A 27723-nucleotide genomic window follows, 5' to 3' on the forward strand; every position below is an offset into this window, starting at 1 on the left:
GTAAATGTACAGAAGTATATTATAAATTTTACTTATTAAAAGGGTGTGCACATGCAATTTGTAAATAATAATAAAATATATAATACATTTAATTATTAATTCTCTATAGCTAATTGATTTTCATAGAAGACTTTCACTGATTTTTTTTTTGCATGGGTAGGCACCGGGAATTGAACCTGGGTCTCTGGCACGGCAGGTGAGAATTCTGCTACTGAACCTCCATCGTACCAGCCATTTTTAATGCAAATGTATTGAAATATATTCACACACCATATAATCCATCCACAGTATGCAATCAATGTCTTACAGCATCATCACATAATTGTGCATTCATCACCACAATCAATTTTAGAACATTTTCATCGCTCAAAAAAGGAAATAGAAATACAAAAGAAAACCCAAAACATTCCACACCCCTTATTCCACCCCCTCATTATTGACCCCTAGCATTGGTGTAGTACCTGTGTTACTGTTGATGAAATAATATTAAGATATTACTGTTAACGATACTTCATAGTTTGCAATAGGTACATTTTCCCCACACACTACTCTCTTAACTTCTTGTAATAGTGTTATACATTTGTACTAGTTCATGAAAGAACTTTTTAATATTTGTATAGTTAATCACAGTCATCATCCACTACAAGATTCACTGTGTTATATATTCCCATGTTTTAAACTCCAGCTTTCCTTCAGTTGACATACATAATCTAAATGTTCCCTTTCCACCATATTCACCCACAATACGGCACTGTTAATTATATTCACGATAACATATTACTGTCACCTCTATGCATTTCTAAATGTTTAAGTACATCCCAGTTAAAAAATCTGCATGTATTAAGCAACATCTCCCCATTCTCCAGCCTCATTCTATCTCTTAGTAACCTATATTTATTTTATGTCTATGAGTTTACATATTATAATCAGTTCACATTAGTGAGAACATACAATAGTTTTCTTTTTGTATCTGGTTTATTTCAATCAACATAATGTCTTCACGGTTCATCCATGTTGTCATGTGATTCAGCACTTCATTCCTTTTTACTGTTGAATAATATTCCATCACATGTATGCACCATATTTTTGCTTGTCCATTCTGTTGATGGACACTTGGGTTGTTTCCATCTTTTGGCAGTTATGAATAATGCTGTTGTGCACATAAGTGTACAAGTGTCTGTTTGTGTCCCTGGTATCAGACCTTCTGGGTATGTACCAAGTAGCAGGAATGCTGGGTCATAAGACAACTCTATTCTTGCCTTTCTAAGGAACCACCAAATGCCTCCACGGTGGCTGTACCATTTTACATTCCCACTAGCAGTGAATAATTCTTCCAATTTCCCCACATCCTCTCCAACACTTGTAGTCTCCTGTTTCTTTAATAGTGGCCATTCTAGTAGGTGTGAAACAGCATCTCATTGCGGTTTTGATTTGCATTTTTCTAATAACTAGTGATGCTAAGCATCTTTTCCTATGCTTTTTAGCCATCGTATTTCTTCTTTGAAAAAACATCTATTCCTACTGCTGTCTTTAGTTTTTAAAGTTTTATGCTGAGAGGAGACTTAGTTGACCCAGGCCTGAGTGTCTCCCAGCTCTTTCACTGGCACTGTGGGCTACTAACAGAACCAAGTTGCACACACCTCTTCAGGCCTCAGTAATTGTTTCACCAGACAACCACAAAAAAAGACTCCTCAAATAGCAAATCCTAATCACCACTATATGCTGACTGCCAGGATCCTCAACTGTCAGATGAGGAAAGTCTGGTGGAAAAAGCTTCTATGTCCTCTCTGCCTGCCTAAGCAACAGAAGATGTCCAATGAGCTTCACCTTCTGTGAGTCTCTGGTGTCTCTATTCTCCTTTCATGAAAGATCAGTTGGACAAAAAGGCCTTTCACAAGGTGGTGGCAACTGGAGGGAGCTCTCTTCATCTGACCCCTATATGGACAAATGAATGCACAGTCTGTTTAAGAGCACATTCAAGATAAGTCACCCTGACATTCGTCCAATCCAAATTCCACCCTTTAGCCACTTCAGTAGAGAAATTCTAAAGCCACCTCAGCTCTGATATACTGATATATTGATGTGCAGAAAGGTACTTGATGAAAAGGAACTGCCTGTCCCTAGGCTTCATATACAGCATTCCTCAACTGCAGAAATCATCCTTACCTCCCTCAAACCTTCATGTAACCTTCCCCTCCCCTAGAAAAATGTCTTTCTTGCCCTACAAGAAAACCCAATATTGGATCCCGAGGGTGTCACTTCCTTCTGAATTATGCTGGGAGAAAAAAAATCAAATGTCCTTTTGTGCCCTGGAAAGCAATTGCAGACCCTATAATTCTTTTTCCCCTTATGTAATTTATACACTGGCTTTCAATGAAATACACCTTCTACAATTTTGCTTTATATTTGGAAGACAGCATCTTCAGCTCTGACCTTGTTCCTTGTAAATAAGGAAACTGAATTCCCCATCCTCAGGAGAACAAATCACTTTATCTTCTGGATAAATGGATCAGTCATTTACGTGTCATAAAGATGACTTTCTCTTTGCAAAGTTGGCCATGGAATAGTTGCTTTAAATCACTTTGAAGCATCTGCATTGTAAATTGAATAGTTTTTCTTTAGTTTTCCTTTGGAAGGGGGCCAGTTCTCTTACACAGTTTGCTGGGTAGCAACAAAAATGTTTATAATGCAAGCCAACTCTATCTTAAATCTCTTTAGCGTACAACCAAAGTAGAGGAAATAAACAGAACTGAAAAAGAAGAAAATGCTAATAGGGGACTAAAGTGTTCTTTGGAACATATAATTGAATGCCTATTTTACAGGTTGGCGGAAACACCAAAAGGTATCTAGTAGGGGAGGTTTCTACTTTGGATTAAAAGTACATTTGGGGAGGATGAAGAAAGTAAACAATTTTGTCAAGTGCCATTACTGGACTCCATAATTTACATGCCGAACTCACTCAATCCTTAGACAATCCTGAAAAGTAGATTTTATTACCTTCACTTTTCAGTTGAGGAAATTGGAATCTAAGTGATTAAGGGATTTGTTCAAAAAATCATACAGCAAGTAAATAGCCAAGCCAGGACTCATACCCATGAAGTTAAACTCCCACTCCTCTCTGTTATCTCTCAGGGGAACTGCTTTTGTGAGGACTCTGAGGACCTTCCCATATTTGCAAGACTTATTAATGGAAAACAGAAAATCTGTTTAAAGCCCCATTCTCCCTAATCTGGCACTGTGAAGCTTTTTTAGTTGCTTTCACAGAGACCTTTTTTCTCCACAGTCTACTCACAGTAGACTTCAGAATAAATCTCAACATTTAGTCTCTAAGTAGTGACTTACGTGTTGTGTCTCCTGGTTGAGAAGACACCTGTAAGTGAACCAGTCCCAGGAACGCTGATTCCTCTGCTCAACAGATAATGAAATAATAATAATACCGATTATTATTATTATACAGCCATAATTTGTTTAATGTTTATAACGCACCAGGCACTGTGACAAATATCTCAAATATTATCTCATTTAACCCTCCCAACAACCCTGTGAGATGGCCATTATTATTATGGATAAAGTGGCAGAAGATGTTTCTCTGGACCTTCATACCCTTTATCCCTGATCATCCTTTGCTCTTGCTCAGGTGGACTTAGACCACAAAAATGTACAAAATTATGTCTTGAGAAGTGAATCATATTAGAAAGAGATTTGTTTTGTTTTCTAGGAGTTCCACTATAAAGAAAGACCAAATCCTGATGAGGGTAGGAGGCATCAAAAGATAGAGGTAGACCAAGGGAGAGATGTTTATTGATGTGGAAGTGGGCAAGGATGGGGATGAGGGAGAGATTCTGCAGGAACTGAAAATGGCCCAAGAGAAAAGGTAAAGAAATGTTTTGCACCATCCTCTGAGCTCTGAGTATATTTGTGATGTGCTACAAGTAATATTAACTTCCTTCGGTAGAGGACTGAGATTGCCTATTTTTGCCAAGACACAAAGGCAGGGTATACCCATTTCACAGGGGAGGAAACTGAGGTTTAGGAAGTTTAAGTAACTTTTTCAAAGTCGTACTCCTAGGTAAGTAACAAGACTCAGGTTTGTCTGACCCCAAAGTCCATGTTCTCTATTCCTGAAATAAATAACAGAGCTAGGTCTAGAATAAATGTGCTTATAGGTGATTACACAGAAATAAAAAAATTAATTTGTTTAATAAAAAAAATTCATATATAATCCAAAAATATTGTGTGGTATATTCACCTAAGAGGCTGTTAATATTTGTTGTTATAGCCAAAGCCAGTATGCCAGTGTATGATCCAGAAAATGGATGAAACCAAAGCAGTACGTATTCATAGCTACAAGTTATGGATTACTATACTTTTAATAAAATTTGCTGAAGTTTTCATAGGTTATAACAATTTGACCTTATTTCTAAGGCTATAGTGTGTATGAGAGTTCTGATATGAAAATATTCCTTGGGTCCAGCCTTAACATGAAATAATAGCAAATGAAAAAGCCTATTGGTTTCTATCAATGGGGATACTGCAAAGAAGGTGAGGACTCACAATTGATGTCAAATTGGAGCCTTGAGCAACGGATTTCACAGAACATTTTTGCAAGCCATTTATGAAGTGGTCTTTCCTTAAAAATAAGGAAAATATAAGTGCTAAATATCTTTGTGATACTCAACTTTTTCAGATATCTCTTAACCAAAGTCCAGAGGCAAAAACAATTAATAGCTGAAATTTGGGGGGAAATATAGAATCTGAATTGGAAGGAAAGAAAAATTCTGGGTGCAAACCAATGTAAAGGTGTAAAGGTTTATTAGGATGTATATGAGATACTCTAGATGATGCATAAGGAACCAGCTTAGATATTTACAAACAAAACAAAATGAAACTACAAGCAAACAAACCAAAAGAAATATAAGGAGGGGTGCATGGGTGGTTCAGTGGTAGAATGCTTGCCTTCCATGCTGATGATCCATGTTCAATTCCCAGACCATGCACCCAAAAAGAAAAATAGGAATGTAAGGGCTCAAAAATCAAACAGATAGTTTTGGAAAAGGGTGGTGTAAAATCTGCTTTAGTGAAGAGTCACAAACCAGACAAGAACACTATTTCTGCCTAAATTATTGAAAATTAAAATGATCTCTTTAGATCTTTTCTTATCTCATGATCCTTTAGGCTTAATTATCTTTTGCAAGGAGTATGTTACCAGAAAATACAGCTCCAACTACTAAATCTAAGAGCTTGGATTCCACGTCTCAATCAAATGCATTACCATTGACCACTAGTGGGTGTGGGCCAATCAGCAATCTTAAGGATATTTCAAAGTCCATTCACTCCCCAAGGTAATCATTTCATATCTTCTCCTTTACCCTAACACCTTCAAACCTCCTCCCCCATTCTCATTCTCAATTGTAGACTTTGCTTTTAATTTCACTGAGAAAATGCAAGCAATCAGAAAATAACTTCTACAAATTCCTACCAGCACATCCCTGAGTCTGTGCACACAAGTTCTGCCTTCCCTCCTGTTATGACGGGTGAACTGTCTGTGCTACTAAGATCAACATCTCCATTTGTGCACTACAATTGATGTTGTTTCAGTAATAGGTTGCATAAAAATTTCTACCTTTCCTGGAGCATTCCCATCAGCCCACAGCCATGTTGTAATATCAGACATTATTCTCATCCATCTACTCCTCCTTTACTAGAAAATGCCTTAAAATCTCTCACTGTCTTCCTTTTCTTTGTTTGCCTTTTGCTTTGAACCCACTCCAATCAACCTTTCTCCCCACTATTCCACCCAAACAGCTCTAGACAAAGTCCCCAATAAAACTCCTGTCGTCTAATCTAGTGGACTTTTCAGCTCTTATTTTATTTGAATTATCACCTACATTTGACCCAGTTACTCCCACATCCTCTTTTCAGAAACACTTTTTCTCTTGGCTTCCAGGAAACATTCTGCTTTGATTCTTCTCCTATCCCAATTTCTCCCCATGGTTTCCTTTGCTGATTCCTTCTCTTCTTCCTCACCTCTAATCAGATTGCCCCAGTCTTTTCCCCACTTCTCTTCTCTCTCTACACTCACTCTCTGGTTTATCTCATATGGTCTCAAGGTTTTATATACCATATTCATGATGAAGAGTCTTGTTCTAGTTTGCTAGCTGCCAGAATGTGATATACCAGAAACAGAATGGCTTTTGAAAAAGGAATTTATTAAGTTGCTAGTTTACAGTTCTAAGATTGTGAAAATGTTCAAATAAAAGCAAGGCTAAAGAAACTTTCAACCTAAAACACCCAGGGAAAGATACCCTGCTTCAGGAAGGCCAGGGTTTCTCTCTCAACTGGAAAGGCACATGGTGAACATGATGACATCAGCTAGCTTTCTCTACAGGCTTCTTGTTTCATGAAGCTCCCCCAGGGGCGTTTTCCTTCTTCATCTCCAAAGGTCGCTGGTTGCATGGGCTCTGTCACTCTCATGGCTCTCTCCAAAATAATTCCTCTTTTAAAGGATTCCAGTGAACTAATCTAGACCCACCTAGAATAGGTGGAGTCACATCTCCCTTTAATCTAAGGTTAATACCCACAATTGGGCGTCACATCTCCGCGGAGATAATCTAATCAAGTTTCCAACCTACAGTGCTGAAAGAAATGGCTGCCTCCACAAGATGGACTAGGATTAAAATATGGCTTTTCTAGGGCATATAATCCTTTCAAACTAGCACAATTTCCAAAATTCCATCTCTAATCTGGGCTTTCCCCTGAACACCAGATTTGTATGGACAAACTGCCTACCTGACATCTCCACTTGGACAACTGATACATTCATTTTAAGCATAATAGATCTTCTGTTCTTCCTTTCTAAATCAGCTCTTTCTGTATCACTCCACTTTCAGGACATAGTTCCTTCATTCTTTTCTTTTCTTGGGCAAAAACCCCTGGAGTTATTCTTGACCTATCTCTTTCTCTCACAGCCCACATCCAATTCAATAGCAAGTCTCAATGTCCTCTTTGCAGAATAAATCCCCAATCTTACCACTTCTCACCACCTTTACCACTTCCACTGTGGAGCTAAGCCACCATCATCTCTTGTTTGGATTATTGCAACTAGTCCCTGTCCTTCAACTTTTGCCACCCCCTACAGTTATTCTCCAAAAGGCAGTAAAAAGAATCCTTTTTAAATAAAAATCAGATCTTTATATTTGTGGACTCAAAATCGTTCCTGACTTCCTTTCTCATTCAGAGTAAAAAACTTTATTACAATGTGACTGTGTGATTGTGAAAACCTTGTGTCTGTTACTACTTTTAACTAGGGTATGGACAGATGAGTAAAACATATGGATTAAAAGTAAACAAATAGAGGTGCATGGGTGGTTCAGCGGTAGAATGCTCATCTTCCATGTGGGAGACCTGGGTTCAATTCTTGAACCATACACCACCACCACCTCGCAAAATAAACAAATAATTGGGGGAACAAAGCTGAAAATAAATTGGCTAGATGGAAATACTAGTGGTCAATGAGAGGGAGGGGTATGGGGTATGGTTTGAATGAATTTTCTCTTTTTTCAAGTTTATTTCTTTTTCTGGAGTGATGCTAATGTTCAAAAAAAATGATCATGGTGATGAATACACAACTATGTGATGACATTGTGAGTGACTGATTGTATACCTTTTATGGAATGTTAGTTTCTTGAGAATGTTTGTATGTTTTTATGTTATTTTATTAACAAAAATATTTTTTAAACTGTATTAGTCTGGGTTCTCTAAGAAAACCACCGACAGGATATATATGTTTACTTATATATAAATTTTGTGAGATTTATTATAAGAATTGGCTCACGTGACTGTAGGAATTGGCAAGTCTGTATTCTGTAGGGGAGACCACAAGTTAGGAATGCAGATGAAGTTTTCAATGAATTCTCCAAGAAAGCCAGCTGACTGAAGTGGTAATAGAAATTCTTCTTTTTGACTGCTGAAATCTTCAGTTATCCCTTTAAAGACTTGAACTGATTGGATGAGACTTCTCTCAGCACTGAAAGTTATGTTCTCTGTTTGGCTGTTGTAGTTATAATCAGCCGAAGATGCACTCATGGACTAAAAATTTAAATTCATGAAAAATCCTCAGAGTAATCAGGTCACTGCTTGCTTGACCAAACTACAGGACACCATAACCTCGCAAAGTTGGCACATGAATGTAATCATCATATTCTACTCCCTGTCTATTTGTAACACATACACATCTCCTTAAACCACACTTAATTTCTAAATAAAACCAATAACAGTGATGTCATCAACGTGGCAACACAAGATATCCTCTGGAACAATCTTCCCTCAGAATTAACTAAAAAAAAGGATAAATCCTGCTTGCATGGAACTCCGGAGGACAACAGAGACCAGAGAAGGACCCTACAAATGCTGATCAAAGTAAAAGACAAGCAATCTTCAAAATTAGGGAAGTGATTTTCATTCTGGATCTGCCAGTATGGACTCCTCACCCCAACTCTGTCCTGTGCAACTTAAGAGTCACACAGAGGCAGCAGGGCTTGAGTCCCTCCTGCTGCAGATGCAGATCATAAAGCCACTCACAGCAGTAAGAACCTCACACATATCCAGAAACAGGGACAGAAGTTGACAGAGACTACAGAATGCAAGAATGTAAGCAGCTGAGGAGTACCACACACAAAAGTGCCCCCAGGGGAAGGAAAATAAAAGAGAGAGGCCATAGCAAAACTTGGCATGAGTGCACACACTCAATCCAATCTCCATTTACTGAACTACCTAAATGCAAAACAGACCTGACTGAATTGACCCCATCTGGCTCCCTAGGGCAGGATAATCTAACAGAGAAGAAACTAGAGGCAGAAGGATGTCATGTGAAAATAATAAATGGGGAAGGGTCTCATTAAAAAAAAGAAAACAAGATGGTGCAATGGTGGCTCAGTGGCAGAATTCTTGCCTGCCATGCTGGAGACCCAGGTTCAATTCCAGATGCCTGCCCATGCAAAAAAATAAGAACTGTTGTAAGATAGGTGGGTCCCAAAACTGAAGAGTGTAAGGAAAAGGAGACACTAGGTGAGGAGACAATGTAAACAAATATAGGAATTAGGGAGAAAATTCTACACAAAAACAAACAGAGCAGATAAAGATACCCAGAGAAGGAACAGAGGAAAGGAAGCTTTCTCTTGAGGTGATACAGTTAAACAAAAAGTACAATCTTAAAAATTATACTGCACAACCAGTGCAGGAATCAGGTGAACAAGAGCTGAGAAAATCTGAATAGTTTAAACACGCGCTACTCTAAAGATTCAGAATAAATTAGGCCCAGGGTCAAAAAACAGCCTTAACACAAAACCAAACACCAATAAAACCTTAGGCAAAAGGAAGAAACTGACATTCAGAGTTAACATGTCAAAATAATCGGATGCCAAGACATCAGTAAAGATTAAAAGCTGTGCCAGTTTGAAAGGATTATGTGCCCTAGAAAAACCATGTTTTAGTCCTGATCCATCTTGTGGAGGGAGCCATTTCTTTTAATCCCTATCCAGCTCTGTAGGTGGTCTGCAGGTTGTAATCTTGATTAGATTATCTCCCCGGAGATGTGATACACCCAATCATGGGTATTAACCTTTTATTAGAGGGAGATGTGACTCCACCCATTCCAGATGGGTCTTGATTAGTTTCCTGGAATCCTTTAAAAGAGGAAACATTTTGGAAAGAACCAGTAGAACCCCAAGAGCCACAAGAAAGCCATGAGAGCCACAGTGCCCACACAGCCAGAGAACTTTGGAGATGAAGAAGGAAAACACCCCTAGGGGAGCTTCATGAAGCAAGAAACCTAGAGAAAAAGCTAGCAGACATTGCCATGTTCACCACGTGCCTTTCCAGTTGAGAGAGAAACCCTGCACTTCATCAGCCTTTCTTGAGTGAAGGTATGCTCTCATTGGTGCCTTAATTTGGACATTATCACTGGGCTTAGAACTGTAAACTTGCAACTTAATACATTTCCCTATTTAAAAGCCATTCCATTTCTGGTATATCACATTCCAGCAGCTTGTAAACTAGAACACAAACCATAGTAAAAAAACAAGAAGATTTGGCTTAGTCAAGGAAGCTAATTAAAACTTCAGGGCAGATAGTATGTGGAACTAATCAAAGAAGTTCAAACAGATCTCCTGAATCAATTCAAGCAGATGAAGGAAAATAAAGATACAAAACTAAAGGATACTGTTCTAGTTTGCTAGCTGCTAGAATGCAATGTACCAGAAACGGAATGGCTTTTAAAAAGGAGAATTTAATAAGTTGCTAGTTTACAGTTCTAAGGCCTAGACAATGTCCCAATTACAACAAGTCTATAGAAATGTCCAATCAAAGACATCCAGGGAAAGATACCTTGGTTCAAGAAGGCTGATGATGTTCAGGGTTTCTCTTTCAAGTGAGAAGGCACATGGAGAACACAGTCAGGGCTTCTCTCTCAGCTGGAAAGGTACGTGGCAAACATGGCGTCATCTGCTGGCTTTCTCTCCTATCTTCTGGCTTCATGAAGCTCCCTGGGAGGTGTTTTCCTTCATCTCCAAAGGTTGCTGGCTGATGGACTCTCTGCTTCGTGGTGCTGCAGCATTCTCTGCTCTCTCCGAATCTCCTTCATTCTCCAAAATGTTTCCTCTTCTATAGGACTCAAGAACCTTATCAAGACCCACCCAAATGGGTGGAGACATGTCATCACATAATCCAGTTTAACAACCACTCTTGACTAAATCACATCTCCAGGGAGATGATCTGATTACAGTTTCAAACATACAGTATTGAATAGGGATTATTCTACCTTTATGAAATGGGATTTTTATTAAAACGTGGTTTTTCTAAGGCCCATACATCTTTTCAAACTAGCACAGATACCAAGAAAATGTGTGAACATAAAGAAGAATTTGAAAGTTTAAAAAGAAATATAACAGAAATTATGGGGATGAAAAGTGCAATAATGGAGATTAAAAATATACTCCAGGCATACGTACACACATGCGTACACACATACGCGACAATAAAGCACAAGTATCTATTGATCAAACCCCAGCAGGTTGGAAGAGGCAGGAGAAACTAGAAGACAGGACAATTGAAATAACACAGTCACAGGACAGATAGAGAAAAGAACAAAGTAAAATGAGCAGAGTCTCAGTGATTAAGAGACAGTATGAAGCATACAATCATATACATCATGGGTAGCCCAGAAAGAGAAAAGAAGGAAAAAATAGGCAGAAAGAATATTTGAGGAAATTATGGCTCCAAATCTCCCAACTCTAATGAAAAACATAAATATTTTTTCTAAAAGTGCAATGTACACCAAACAGAATAAACCCTAATAGACTTACTGCAAGACACATACTAATCAGAATGTCAAATGCCAAAGATAGAGAGAATTCTGAAAGCAGCAAGAGAAAGCAATTCACTGCATACAAAGGACATGCAATAAGACTCAGTTACAATTTCTTACCAGAAATTATGGAGGCAAGAAGGCAATGGTATGATATATTTAAGGTACTGAAAGATAAAATCTACCAGTCAAAGATTCTTTATCTGGCAAAAGTGTCCTTCAAAAATGAGGGAAAGTTTAAAATATTCACAGGTAAACAGAAACAGAGAGAGCTCATTAACAAAAACAAAAGGTTTTTCTTGTTTGTTTTTTAATGAAACAGTTCATTAACAAAAGACATGCTCCACAAGAATTATTAAAGGGAGTTCTGCAAGTTGAAAGGAAAAGACAGGAGAGATTGGCTTGGAGTAGTTTGAAGAAATGAAGATTTTCAGTAAAGGTAACTAAAATGGTAAATGCAAAACCCAGTAGTATTATATTCTCAACATACAACTCTATTCTTTAATTCTTATGTGAGTCAGAATACAATTGAACAGGAAAAAGCCATATTTCCTGATAATGGACACACAAAGTATAAAGAGATAATGTAGGACAAAAACAATCTAAAAGGGGGAAACAGAGGGACATGGGAGCAGAAAACATGTATGCTATTGAATTTAAGTTGGTATATTTTCAAATTAGTAGGCTATAGATTAAATTGAGTAATACAAACCACAGAGTGGCACAAAGGAAGTTTAAAAATATAAACAGAAATAGAAATGAGAAAGGGATCAGACAAAAAAATTCAAAATATCCACTATACAAAAAAGAAAGTTGCAATAAAGGAAAAGAGAGGCACAAAAGATACAACATATAAACCAAAGGACACAATGGCTGAAGTACTGCCTTTACATTAATAATACTGAACATTAATGGATTAACCACCTCATTGAAAAGGCACAGATCAGCAGAATGGATAAAAAACACTCATGATCCAAATATATGTTGTTTACATGAGATTCATTTTAAACCTGAAGATACAATTAGGTTGAACATGAAAAGATGGAAAGAGATACTCCATGTAAATAGTAACTGAAAAAGAGCTGGGGTCTAATATCAGACAAAATAGACTTTATGTCAAAAGCTGTTATGGTGGCAGGCAAGATGACAGCGTAGTGAGGTGCAGAAACAAGAGAGGAAAAAAACAATAGATTTGAAGGGGAAAAAGAAAGGATTAGAGAGCTGCAGGACTGGACATCTGAAATCCGATACATAAAAGAAAATAGAGGAAAAAGAATTGAAAAATATGAGTAGGATCTCAGAGAATTGAATGAAAACATGAAGCACACAAATATATGTGCTGTGAGTGTCTCAGAAGGAGAATAGAAGGGAAAAGGAGGAAAAAGACTAATAGAGGAAATAATCACTGAAAATTTCACATCTCTTATGAAAAACATAAAATTACAGATCCAAGAAGTACAGTGCACTCCATATAGAATATATCCAATTAGACATACTCCAAGACACTTACTAATCAGACTGTCAAATGTCAAAGAGAAAGAGAGAATTTTGAAAGTAGCGAGAAAAAAGCAATTCATCACATACAAGGGAAGCCCAATAAGACTATGTGTGGGTTTCTCAGCAGCAACCATGGAGGAAAGAAAGCAGTGGTAAGATATATTTGAGATTTTAAAAGAGAAAAGCTGCCAACCAAAACTTCTATATCCAGAAAAATTGTTCTTCAAAAATGAGGGAGAGCATATTATCTGGGAGACTCATGTTTGATTCCCAGCCCATGCATTCCCTCCCCCCAAAAAAGAAATTCAACAAATGGTTCTGAGAGAATGGGATAGTCACATGGAAAAAAAATGAAATGTGACCCCCACCATACAGCATACAAGAAAAAAAAAATGAGAGGGATTAAGATATTTTCACTGAGAGAATTTGTTACTAAAAGATTGGCTCTGCAAGAAATACTAAAGGGAATACAATAGGTGGATAGGAAAAGGTCAGAGAGAGAACTCTGGAGAGGAGTATAGAAATGAAGACTATCAGTAAAGGTAACTTGAGAAAAAAAATTAACAGAAGGAAGTATTGCCTTTACAGTAATAACATTAAATGTTAATGGATTAAACACCCCAATAAAAAAAATAGACAGGCAGAATAGATTTAAAAACAGTACCCCTCTATAGGCTGACTATAGGAGACTCATATTCGACTGAACAACAAAAATAGGTTGAAAGTGAAAGGTTGGTAAAAGATATTTCATACAAACAACAATCAGAAAAAGAGCAGGAATAGTTATACTAATATCTGACAAAGATTAGAGCAGAAATAAATGAAATAGGGAATTTAAAAAAACAATAAAGAGCATTAGTAAAACCAATAGTTGGTTCTTTGAAAAGATCATTAAAATTGTCAGACATTAACTATACTGACAAAGAAAACACCAGCAAGGTTGAACTGATCTCCTCCCCGACGGGAGAGCAGGAACCAGCCACAAGGACAACCCAGACCCTTCTTCCAGTGAAGAAGCCTGTCACAGGCTATGGTCCATAGCAGCCAGGACCTGCCCCCCTGAAGATCACAGCAAGGATGCTTTCAATGAAGGGACTTCTATGAGACACTCCAGCATGGCTCAGGCCAAGAGCATGGCAGCCATCCTTGGGCAGAAGTGCCAGAGGGGACCTTTCAGGACACTAACAATGCTGGCTCTGTAGAACACGCTTTCAGAACCAAGAAGCTCAACGGGAAATCTCTGAGCAAGGCCCTGTGAGCCACCTTAACCTGTTGCTCCCAAGGCACCTGGCTTCACGCTCAACTGTCCCAGGACCCAATGCTATGGCAGTGAGAAGAGGAACCTTGAAACAATCTGTGCCAACCACAACAATGGACACTTACAACCCCACCCCTCTCACCCCCACAACAATGGACAGAACCTGAGAGGCTGAAGGCAGTGGCCTACTCTTCCCAAAGACATCTGGACACTGACCATGATAATTTGTTCCTGATAGGGACACTTCTGCACGAAGATTATCGTGGGTCTGAAATGGCCTGGGAGACTCCAATGCTGGAGCAAAAGAGGACCCCACCAATCCTCCAACCACAAATGCAGCCAGGGTGTGCATAGTCACAGGGGCCTCCAAAGTCACCTAGTTGATTCTGAAGATGCAGAGTCAGAGAACTCCTCCTCAAAGTAGAAATTAAAAGCACAATAAATACAGGGCAGTGCAATGGTGGCTCAGTGGCAAGAATTCTCACCTGCTGAGCCAGAGACCTGCCCAGAGCCTGCCCATGCCAAAACAAACAAACAAACAAAAAAACCAAACCACAATAAAATACAAAAGGGAAAAAGCTACAAAAAGTATCCTTACAAAGAAAAAATTCTCTTTAATGAAAACAGAGGAAAGAATTTTTTAAAATTATTAAAGGCCCATAAGACCAGGGCCTAAAATTTTGTGTCTGATGCTGTTCCCTTCTATTCAGTGATGGGTCTGAATGGTTAGCTGGCTATTGGCTCATGTTGTCTCAAGAAAGCAAAAAACAAAAACCCAAGTGACTCCTTTCTAGTGAGACTTGAGCATAGCGTATCTGTGCCAGGTTCTGTTAATGTAAATCTTCGTTGAGGACTTGACTTGTTCCTGTGTGTGTGTGTGTGTGTGTGTGTGTGTGTGTGTGTGTGCACATGCACTGGAACACTTATGTTCAGCTTATCTGCCAGCTGTCTCATAACACTTTTCTTTTACTTCTCTTGTAGAAAGGATCTATGGACAGGTCGTCTTTGCCACCTCGCCCTGTTGACATTCCATAGGCATTCTGGTCTTGATAATGTGTGCCTGCTAACTTAGTTTGTGCTGCCATTGAGTGGTAAATTAGTTGTGTCAGAAGAATGGAGATGAGAAAGGAAGCACGCCTGGAGAAAGTATGGTCACTTTCTTAAAAAAAACTTCCACGTTTTCTCTAAGCAGCACTTCTTCATTGAGTATATAGACATGAAAAGTGTAGCATTTTTAATACTAATGAGAGGTTAGCATTGTAAGATCAGAGTCAAGGAAAACACAGATCTCTGATAAATTTCACTACTTGCAAACTGAAAAATGCTGCAAGACAAACTGCATGGAGGTCATAAAATATAACTTGTCATGGTAGCATACTTAACCAGTTAGGTGCTAGTTCCTAAGATGCACTCAAAAGCTAGCAGATCCTTCCTTGGCCCCTTCTGATGGAATGTAGCTATAATGAAAGAAAGAGAAAAGACTGCTCTCAAGAACTCTGCTTAAATTACTAAGGTGGATGTTTATAGGTGGGTTAATGAAAAAGTGTAGTGAATAGGAGGGTGTGGTACTGTACTCACCCCAAATCCATTGGTCAGAATTGGTGGGACTGGCATCCTCCCTCAGGCTTACACTTTATAGAGGCAGTAGGCATCTCAGAATTAGCTGTTCTTATGTAAAAGGCTGCCATGAGGCAGAGGAGGTAGGGAAAGGAATGGCTGGCTTAAAACTCGGGGCTCCCAAAAGAGACTCAGTTGCAATGAGATGATTGAGAGGTGAAAGGACCCAGAGAACTGTCAGTGTTGCAGCAGTGGTTACAGTCTCTTGGGTATCACTGACATGTTGGGCGAGACAGGAAGACCTAGGAATGACCAGGTATTTTGTTGAAACAGATGTCATGAAAAGGCAGGAGAATATTGGTGAGATATGAGGAAAAGAGAGAGAAGGGCAATACAACTTTCTTGAGCACAAAGGTTCTAGAAAACTAGGTGTCTAGTTGGAACTGGCACAGAGAGAACCTAACGTGTAATGCATGTGGCCTCACTGACTGAGTTCTCCTTTTAGAAAAGGAACTGACCTTCCGGAAATGGGATCCAGGGAGACAGCCTGTGGAGGATGAAGACTTGGAGGGATACAGACACTAGAGTAGGAAAGTTATTCATAAGAGGAAAGTGGCTGATCTAAGCCAAAAAGGAGACATCATCTTGCTAAGTTTTTTGCAAAAGGAAAGATGTATCTGATATGTATGATACAACTTGAGTGTGAAAACACTTTCCAGGAAGGAGATGTTTTCTGTCAGCAGTATGTGTAGCAGCAGGGATACTTAGAATTTAACAACTGTAAACTTATTAGGACAATGGGAAATTTGATTCTGGAACCAACGATATAATTACTTTGGATTTATAGTCAAACTGGTTCTACAATTTGCTTCTAACTATTCACAGATAATCGTAAATTCTGGTTTTGTAAGTCCCAGTCATTTTATGTTCACTTTCCCAAAATTTATTAACTTGGAATTTTTCTTTTTCTATATAAAAAAAGAATCATAAGAGATACTGTGAAAAATGGTATGCCAAAAAATTAGACAAGCTTGACAAAATGGACAATTTCGTAGAAGCACATGAACAACCTACACTGACACTAAAAGAAACAGAAGACCTCAACAGACTAATTACAAGTAAAGAAATTGAATCAGTCATCAAAAAAGAAAAAAAAATCCAGGTACAGATTTCATAGGTGAAGCCTACCAATCATTCCAAGAAGAATTAATACCAATCCTTTTCAGACTCTTCCAAAAAAATCAATAGGAATGAACACTAGCTAAGTCATTTTATGAGATCAGCATCACCTTAATACCAAAGCCAGAAAAGAAATACTACAAGAAGAGAAAATTACAGAATAATTTCTCTTATGAATACAGATGGAAAAAAACATAACATAATACTGGCAAATCAAATCCAAGAAACACATTAAAAGAATTATACACCATGATCAACTGGGTTTTATCTTAGATATACAAGGTTCATTCAACATAAGAAAATCAATTAATGTAATATATGGCATTACCAAATAAAGGGGAAAACACATCATCATCTCAACTGAAGCAGAAAAATCTAGCACTACTTCTTAATAAAAATACTCAGAAACTGGAAATAAAAGGAAACTTCCTGAACATGATAAAGGACACATATAAAAAATACCCTTTGTGAAAAATTATACTCAATGGTGAAAGACTGAAGGCTTTCTCTTTAAGATCAGGAACAAAGCAAAGATGCCACTGTCACTACTGGTATTCCACTTTGTACTGTACACCCTAGCCAGAGCAGTTAGGCAAGAAAAAGAAGTGAAAGGCATTCAAATTGGAAAGGAAGAAGTAAAACTTTCACTGTTTGCAAACAATGTTGATCCTTTATAGAGAAAGCCCTAAAAAAATCTACAACAAAACTATCGGAGCTAATAAGCAAATTCAGAACAGTAGCGAGGTGCTAGATCAACATGCAAAGATCAGTAGTGTTTCTATACACTAGTAGTGAGCTATCTGAAGAAGAGATCAATAAAAAAATCTGTTACAATAACACCTAATGGAATCAAATATTTGGAAATAAATTTAAGCATGAATGTAAAAGACTTACAAGAAACTACAAAAATTTTCTAAAAGAAATCAAAGTTCTAAATAAATGGAAGAAATTCTGCACTCATGGATTGAAAGATTAAATACTATTAAGATGTTAATTCTATGCAAAGTGAGTCACAGATCCAATACAGTTCTGATCAAAATTCTAACAGCCTACTTTGCAGAAATGGAAAAGTCAATTATCAAATTTATTTGGAAGGGTAAGGGTCCCAAATAAACAAAACCATCTTGAAAAAGAAGAATGAAGTTGGAGAACACACACTCGTTACTTTAAAATTTATGACAAAGCTTCAGTAGTCTAAACAGCATGGTATACTGACATACACACACATATAGAAGAGAGAGAAATAGACCATTGGAATTGAACTGAAAGTTCAGAAATAGACCCTCACATCTATGGCCAATTTGAAGTTTGACAAGGCTGCCAGTCTACTCAAGTGGAAAAGAATAGTCTCTTCAACAAATGATGCTGAAAGAACTGGATATCCATATGTGAAAGAATGAAGGAGGACTGTATTTCATCCTATGCACAAAAATTAACTCAAAATGGAGCAAAGACCTAAATATAAAAACCAGGACTATAAAACTCTTAGAAGAAAATATAGGGAAGTATCTTCATTATTATATGTTAAACCATGGTTTTTAATACTTCACAACTAAAGCGGAAACAACAGAAGAAAATATATATATATAAATAGGAACTCATCAAAATTAAAAATTTTTGTGCATAAAAGGACTTTATCATGAAAGTGAAAAGACAACCTACTCAATGGGAGAAAATATTTGGAAACCACTTATCTGATAAGAGTTTAATATCCAGAATATATAAAGAAATCCTAAAACGTAACAATAAAAAGACAAACATTCCAATTAAAACATGGACAAAGGCCTTGAACAGACATTTCTCAAAGAAAATATACAAATGGCCAACAAAAGCGCATGAAAAGATGCTCAACATCAGTAGTCATTAGAGAAATGCAAATCAAAACCACATTAAGATTCCATTTCACACTCACTAGAATGGCTTCTACTATAAAAACAGAAAATTACAATCATTGAAAAAAGGGTGTGGAGAAGCAGGATCACTCATTCATTGCTGATGGGAATGTAAAACAGTGCAGCCACTGTGGAACACAGTTTGGCATTCCTCTAAGTATAGATTTACCATATTACCAGCAATGCCACGACTAAGTATTTATCTAGAAGGATTGAAAGCAGGGACTCGAAAAGATATTTGCATACTGACGTTCATAGCAGCATTATTCACAACTACTAAAAGATGGAAGCCACCACAGTGTCCATCAACTGATGAACGGATAAACAAAATGTGGTATATATATACAATGGAATATAATTCAGCATTAAAAGAAAATGAAGTTCTGGTTCATGTGACAACATGGATGAACATTGAAGATATTATGTTGAGTGAAATAAGTCAGACAAAAAACGGACAAATTTCTAATGAAATAATTAGAATAAGCAAACTCACAGAATTAGAATCTACAAAATAGGTTCCAGGGATTGGGTTAGGAATAAGGAATAGGGAGTCAATGAATAAATTGTACAGAATTTCTATCAAGGTTGATTGCAAAGTTTTAGAAATGGATGGTGGTGATGGTAGCACAACATTGTGAGTGTAATTAACAGCACTGAATTATATATGTGAATTTGGTTCAAAGAGGAAATTTTAGGTCATATATGTTATTAGTAGTTAAATGTAGGACAGTACAAAACAATGAGAAAAAATAAACCAATGACAATCAATCTTTCTCCAAACATAATTTAACTGTCCTGTTTACAACAGGCAATGTACTAGCTCTTTGCCAAAAGAGGATGCAAGTTCTTGGATAATATTCAGGCTTAAATTTTATATCCTATAGCCTAAATATTATGACATAAAGTGACTAAAACATATGTAAGTGATAAAGGTATAAGATTGGGGAAAAAGATATTTGCTTTATGTATATATGCAAACATATTCATAACAAAATAAGGAAGAAATACTCCTAACCATTAGAGGCCTTGTTTCTGCAACTGGTTACCTGGACATAGCTCATATTTATAACTACTAAATTCCACTAGCCCTTCTTTATTCCCTGTGACCTCTGCAAACACCTCAGCTGGTCTTGGTTCTTTGCATGGAGGGGCGACCAAAATCTTCATTCTTGAAAAATACTACCTGGATTGGGTTGTTGCAATTTTCCCTTGACTTCAACCACAGGGCTTGGTAGTGTTAAGAGATGCCTAAGGGATCTCCTGTATTTCAGGCAAATTCTTCTTTACCTCCATTATATAGTAGCAGTCCTATTTCCCCTTGATATTCACATCAATAACCCCAGCCAGTATGGCAATTCTTTTCTTTGCCTGTTGATTCAAAATCATAAGGATGGCAGTTCAATGGAATCATTGTTGGCAGTTCAATGGAATCATTGTTGTGTCTCCTGGTGGAAGCATTTCTAATTTTGGAACAAAGACCTGCAGAGCACAAAGTCACAGGAAGAGGAAGCAAGACTTTTTCTAGTGGATCATTAGGGGTAATAGGGATTGGTGCCAGTCCCACTCCTACCTCTTGATTCCTAGAATCTTGAATTTTGTCATTGTGATTTGAAACTATATGTACCCCAGAAAAACATGTTCTTAAATTTAATCCATTCCTGTAGGTGTGTATTCATTTTAAGTAGGACCTTTTGATGAGATTATTTCACTTAAACTATATGTGGCCCACCCAATTAGGATGGGTCTTAATCCTATTACTGGAATCTTTTATAAATGGAATGAATTCAGATATGAAAGAGAAAAGCCACAGAAAGCAAGCAACTGAAATGGAAACCAGAAGAGAAGAAAGAAACCAGGAGATGCCACCACATACCTTGCCATGTAACAAGCTAGCTGGCTGCTAACCTCAGAACACCAATCTTCAGGAAGAAAGCATTGCCTTGATGACACCTTGATTTGGACTTTCTCTTAGACTCAAAATGGTAAGCTATTAAATTCTCATCATCTAAGTCATCCCATTTCAAGGTATTTGCTTTAGCAGCCTAGGAAATTAAAACATCTGGCTGTAGAAAAAATAGCACCATAGAGTTAATACTGATTTTAGACCATATACAGCCTCCTGCAGAATACTATCCCACACCACTGGATGGGAAAAGAAATTTCACTGTGGTTGAAGATCTCTAATTTTTTTTGGCTTTATCTCCCAGCCTCTGCATGTAAATGTCTTTCCAGTAAGTCTAGAGGAGTTGCTACTTCTTACTTCCTAAGTCCAGGCTGCATAATGTCATCAAAGTAATTGACAACTGTGATGTCTTTTGGAAGGGAAGGTGATCAAGTTCTCTACAGACTACATTATATCATAGGGCTGGCAAGTTGATATGCTGCTGAAGTAGTACAGTGAAGGTGTATTGCTGGTCTTTTCAGCTGAAAGCAAATTGCTTTATGGTGATCTTTATTAACAGGTATCAAGAAAAAAATTGCCAGCTCAGTAGCTGCATACCAGGTACCAGGTGATGTGTTTATTGCTCAAGCAATGATATCACATCTGAAACAGCATCTTCAATTATAGCCACAACTTGGTTAAGTTTACATTGTCATCCTCCAAGACTCATCTGTTTTCTACATAAGCCAAATTGGAGTGTTGAATGGGGATGTGGAGGGTATCACCACCCCTGCATCCTCTAAGTCCTTGATGGTGGCACTGACTCTAAAATCCATGCATGAATCCAGTATTGCTTTTGATATACTATTTTGCTTTGTAAGGCAGTTCTAGTTGTTTCCATTTAGCCCTTCCTTCCATAATAGTCCTCACTCTACAAGTCAGGGAATCAATATAGGGTTTCTTTCAGTGACTGAGTAGGTTGATTCCAATTATACATTCTGAGACTGGAGAAATAACCACAGAGTGGGTTTGGGGACCAACTGGACCCACTGGGACCTGAGTTAAAGCTCCATTGATTACCCATCTTCATAAGAACCAATGCTGACTGGTGGACCACAGCAATGCTTTGGGACTCCTGGAATTAATGTTGGTCCAAGCCAGTGTCTAATAATCCCCAAATGTCTGATAGTTTCCTTTTCCTAAATGCACAGTCACTCTGGTAAAAAAAAAAAAAAAGTCATGGGTAACTTTGGAGAAGGCTGGGAGGAAGATTAATAGTATATATTTTTGGCACAGTGGTAGTTTCCTTCCTCCAAAGGAACCTGAACTATTCTCTTCATTTGGGGGCTCTGGGTCTATAAAATGTCTCAGTTTTGTGTTGGTTGAGGGGCTATGACTTTCTATTTTTGTAACTCAAGTTAGACTCCTGTTCACTTGACCTAGAACTCTTCTGCTTAGACAGATCAAGTAAGAACTGCCATTCTATTTCGCTTCTAGGAACCTCATGATCAACTAGCCAATGCCATAGGTCTCTGCAAGTCAGACTATTCTGATTTCTTCTTTGATTCTGCTTTCCGTTACAGTATCCACACCCACCTTGTCCTTGGAGATTAAAGGCTGCCACTTGGCTCCTGCCAGTCTAGGATCCCATCATCCCCACTGGGTTTAAGGATTCACTTTCAGTGACAAGCAGTTCCCACAGTAATATCTGACCCACAGAGAAGAACAAGCACAGATCTCTTCAGGGATGATGGAGCCACTCTCACAACTGTATTCCTCATAGTCTTGGTGAAAACGTGTCTTGTAGACATCCCTGGGTTAGGTGAGCACGTCTTCCATGATAAATCCACTCTAACATTCCAATCTCTTTAAGCCTCTGGATCCCCTCTTCTGTACTATTTATACCAGGGCAGTTCTGGCATTTCAACCTCAGGTAATGTTGGCCATCTTTTGAACCATGCTTCAGTCAAACACCAAAACAAACCATTAGAGCCCTTTCTAACCCCTTTACATTGACTCCAGAATCTCTGCCTAGTGGGCCCATACCAATAAATCCAGCCTGAATATTCTCTGGGTTGTCCACGAGGAATTTGGACAACCTGACTGAGTTTACTTCCTGTAAATCCTTTAATGGAACTTTTCTTCTAACTAAACTCACATTACAGGACTTCAGACAAGTTCCTGACATTTTATCAAGGTAGAAGGTAGAACTTAGCAGTGAATTTAATAAAAATTCTGCCAATTTGCTTTCCATGGCCCTGCATTAGTTAAACTGGTTTATTCCTGACATTTTTCTGTTTCTTGTTAACTAAAATTTTAGAATGAGTGGAATTGCTGGTACAATGCTCTTTAAATTGCTTATTTCAAGATGGAAGCATTTTAGCTTCCAAAATAATTAGTCACCACCTAATGCAAAGCCCTCTCTCATCCATGTACCTCTAGCACTGTTTATTCCTCTACCTTATCATTTACCACAGCATATTAAAATCATCACGTTAAGATTCTATGCTACTTGAAGGTAGGAAACATGTTTTAGTCATACCCATATTCCTAGCATCTCGTCCCTATCAGCCCATTAGGAATGACAAATAAATGTTAAAATGAGAGGCTGTATTATACAGTGTGATCTTATAAGGGTCACTTGAGCCAAATGACCTATGTTGGAATCCTACCACTGTGTGCTCCAGTGTCCTCCTCTGCAGAATGGGGATAATAGGAATAGTTCCTTCCTAGGATTGTCATGAAACACAAACTTAAATTAAGGTAAGTAAGATGTGTACGATACTATGCCTTTTATTTAGCAGTGTTCAATAAATGTTAGCTTCCATTAAACTGGAATATAGGGGAACCCTTTCATGTCAACAACCTAATTCATTCCAAAGCCAGTTCAGCCATCTTTAGATCAGACATTCTACATAGAGATGCTAAATAGTGGCCTGTTTGACACCATTCATCCCTCTTGCAGACTTAAAGTGGCTTTCTGATTTTTTTCAACTCAGACCTCAGGCAGCCACTGTCAGTTGGTTCATGCTCACATAGGACATGGAAAATTATTTGCCACCTCTGTTCTCATTCCTAGCTCTCAGTCCCAGATTTCAAGCAAACTTGGACTGTGACAAGATAGCTAGGGATAGCCCAAACAAGCTTGAGTTACATGGTGATTTCAGAGCAAGCTGCCATTTGAGTCTCATTTACCATGCTAACAGATCCCCCACTTGGCCCTTGCACACAGCCTCACCTTATGGAACTGTGGAGGATATATTCGAGCAGCCCCATGGTTCAACAGTAGCTGATAACATATCTCAGGCTGGGCGGCAGGTCGCACAGAGGTGACCTTCAGCACGTACTGGATGGCAGCACAACCGTTGATATCCATGAGATTCGCTTCTGCGCCAGCTTCCAGCATCATGTGCATGAGCACATGGTCACAGTTCCAGGCTGCCTTGTGGAGGGGAGATTTAAAGTCATCATCCCGGGCATTGACCTCGGCTTTGTAGTCGAGTAGCATGCGGCAGATGAGGTGGTGCTCTGTGCTGTACTCCTGCTCTTTAAAGCGGAGGGCCCAGTAGGTTGCAATAGCCAGTGGGGTCTCCATGTGGGCATTTACACTGTCCACGATGGCCCCGTGCTCTACGTAGAAGGCTACCAGCTCGGAGAGGCCAAAGTGAGCAGCTGTGTGCAAGGGTGTCTCCTCGTCTTGGTTGTTGGTCTTCATGTTCACGTTGGCCCCTATAAAGGGAAATTGAAGAAGACAAGCATATTTAGCTGTTATTCCCAAGCAAGGATTTTTCTGACTCCCATACATTTTCCATTGTTCCCAAGTTCCATTTCTGGTCCTCATGGAAGTCATCCCCTTGAAACAACAGTGCCACCTCCTGGGCAATGAGCAAATGTACCCAGGAGAAAAGAACAAAGAATTTCTGTTAGCAAGAAGGAACTTTGTTGAGTTTTAATTCTTACTCCCAAATGAATTTATAAATAAAAGTGATTCCTATAACTAAATAGCTTATGCCAACAAAACAGCATAAGCTATTAGATATGCTTTACATTAGATAAAAAATATCATCTAATGTAAAGGTTACATCACAACCTCTGAAACTCATACAAGTGGTTTTCAAAATCATCAATTGTTTTGATGGTTTCACAAAATAATGTTTTTCTTCTTTTTCAAAGCAGGGAAACCTAAAAGTTTGTTCCAAGCGCTTGAGGTATGGAAATTGCTCAGTCCTATGGCTGAAATTATGGTATTAAGGTCTATTAGGGCTGTGTAAGTCTATAGAGTTTCCTTGGAACACAGACAAAGAAACAGGAAAGCAAAACAAAGAACTATGACTACCCAACTGGCCTAAAGGTCATATTTTGCATCTAAAAGGGTAGAAGCTTTTAATGGATGGAAATATCCATTCAGTGAAGAAAAATGATTGAAATACTGCAACAAGTTTGATTGGCAATTGACAAAGAATGTAAGAACCACAAATTATTAGTGCTTGTAAAACACTGCAGAGATTATTTAGTTCGACCCACTTATTTAACAGACCAGGAAACTGAAGTGACTTCAACTTTTTATAACAGGCAATTTTAAGTAGGAGGATGGGCAACTTGAGAAAATGAAATTTTCCTTCCCTGCCTAATTCAATGGGATGAACCAAATGACCGTAAGTGGCAGATTTTGTAATCACTTCCTTTGGAAATTCTTCTAGCTATACTGAGTATAAATCTGAAAGAGACATTATCATTATTATTATGCCAGGAGCTATTCATTAAGCACTTAACATACACAACATTCTGAGCTAAACATTTTCATATATTGCCTCATCGAATCTTCTCAGCAACCCTTTGTGGTAGGCGCAGTTTTTATCCTAATTTTACCATGAAGAAATTCGTAGGGAGAGAGGTTATCAACTTACTAAAATATATCAAGCTTGTAAGCAGTTGAACTAAGGCTTCAAAATCTCTTAACACAGTTATTCTACCTTTTAACACTGTTATTCTACCTCCATATTATTTTTCTGGAAGAAAACTTTTCTGGACTTTGCTTTCCTGTAGTATGTGAGAGCTTGAAAGTAAATGAGAAATCACTTTATATTTTGTTAATTAAAAAAAAATCTGTTCGGTATGTCTCGGTGCCTTTATGTCCTTATTTATGGCTTCCCCTGATCCTATGGAACATTGTGAAAAAGGCAATATTCCTGCAAGCATGCTCAGTATCCTGGACAAACCTCCCAGTGAGGTTTCCAAGAGCACACTGCATTGCCAACTTGGAGACTGCTGTGCTCCCAACTTGCAGAAAGCAGAATTATAACCAAAGCTCGTCTTTGAAGGGGCCATCTGTGTCCATCAGTGCTCTGCCCTGGAGGCATTCTGGGTCAGGTCTCTTTTCAGGTCAGACTGTTTTTGCTCTGGAGTGAAATGGAATGAATAAGAACGTCTTCCCAGAAGCCAGCTGCAGAGTAGCTTCAGATACTAGAGAAGTTCCAGCAAGGAAGGGAATCGAAGGGTCAGGTTGAAAATTGTACAGGCTGACTTGGAACAAACCACATCCTTATTTTTTAATGTACTTGGACATTTACAATTGATCTTTGACCTATTGGTACAACTAGATATGCTACACACTTTCCTTTGCTCACTAGGAAATCTTTTCTTTTCCACTTGAATTGTGCCTTTCATGTAACTTTTCCAAGTGGTATATAATGTAGATACTTTGACTACATTTTTGAGGCGATAGATTTTGTGATTTACTCAAGAAATTAGAGACCGTAAACATAAATTCTTGAGACTTTTAAAAAATACTGTTAATGTGAAAATAAAGCATGCATTATGAACCATGTTAAACAACATATATACAGTGTAAAAAAGTAACTGTAAAACCATAACCTATATAACAATTTCCCAGGTCAAGAAATTGAACACTGCTAGCCCCCATAAAGTCTTCCATTTTCACGTTTTCCACCCATCAGAACCCATCAGTCCTGCCAAAGGGAACTGTATAGTTTTGCCACCTCTGTATAAATCCCTAAACAAGATAATTGTTTCACTTATTTTTGAACTTTGTGGACTCAAACACATATTTTATGACTTGCTTCTTTCACTCAACATTTTGTTTGTGAAGATCATCTGCGTTGTCTTGCTCTTGTTTTTTTCATTTTGTTGTATTCCATCTCACAGCCTGAGTAAACCACAATGATTCATTCTACTGGTGATGGACATTTCAAGTTTAGTTTAGAAGTAAAAATTGGGCTCAGTTTTTCAAATCTGAATTCATCTGATTACCAGAACTTGAACATTTTCCCTATATGTATTATTAGTTTTTGGCTAATTGTACAAATTTTCTCCTTCTATACAAGTTTCAGGCTATTACATACAGTGGGGCCATAAGCGTTCTTGGACAGGTAGTCTGGTGCTCATGTTTAAGGCTTTCTCTAGGTTCCATATCTATGAGTAGAATTGCTGGGGTTTTGTGTATACCTACCTTCAATTTCATTAGATGAAGCCAAACAAGTGATTGTGCCAATTTACACTCCTACAAACCAGGTGTGAGAGTTCTCCTTGTACCATTTCCTCATCCACATTTGTATTTTTAGTCTATTTAGTTTTACTAATCCCATGGGTCGTGTAGTAGCATCTCATTGTGTTTGAATGTTTGGTTACCTAATTACCAATTAGCTTATAGTTATTTTAACATTTTTTTTTACCAACATTGCTTTTTCTTTGCTATTATATCATAATCATTTCCATGTTATTACACAATCCTTGAAAACATATTTTAAAATAACTACGAATACTCCATAGAGTGCTTTCTTAACAATTTCACTTAAGTCAAACGTGACGTTTTTTTCCAAATTTTTGATCTTGTAACTAATGCCACAATTAATAACGTATTAAATTTTGGGATTATTTACTTGGGATAAATTCCCCCATAGTAGAATTACTAAGCTGAAACACCTGAACCATCTTTAGGAAATTCATGAATAATTGTCAAAAGTAATATTTACTTTTGTAAAATGAAGTCCTCATAATTTGCCAACATGGATGATCCTTGGAGACATATGTTGAGTGAAATGAGCCAGGCACAATAGGACAAATTTGTATGTTCTCA

At 37.9% G+C, this 27723-nt stretch overlaps 1 protein-coding gene across 1 annotated transcript in view; it reads right to left on the minus strand.

Moving 5' to 3' along the window:
* Positions 1-27723, minus strand: part of ASB4 (ankyrin repeat and SOCS box containing 4) — a 72014-nt gene that overhangs the window by 7688 nt on the left and 36603 nt on the right. The window contains exon 3 of the mRNA XM_077163204.1: positions 23866-24356. Within this exon, the coding sequence (XP_077019319.1) occupies positions 23866-24356 (491 nt within the window). The remainder of the gene's footprint in view (positions 1-23865; positions 24357-27723) is intronic.

This window comes from Tamandua tetradactyla, chromosome 1 (genome assembly GCF_023851605.1).
Source record: "Tamandua tetradactyla isolate mTamTet1 chromosome 1, mTamTet1.pri, whole genome shotgun sequence".
In the NCBI taxonomy this organism is placed as follows: domain Eukaryota; kingdom Metazoa; phylum Chordata; class Mammalia; order Pilosa; family Myrmecophagidae; genus Tamandua; species Tamandua tetradactyla.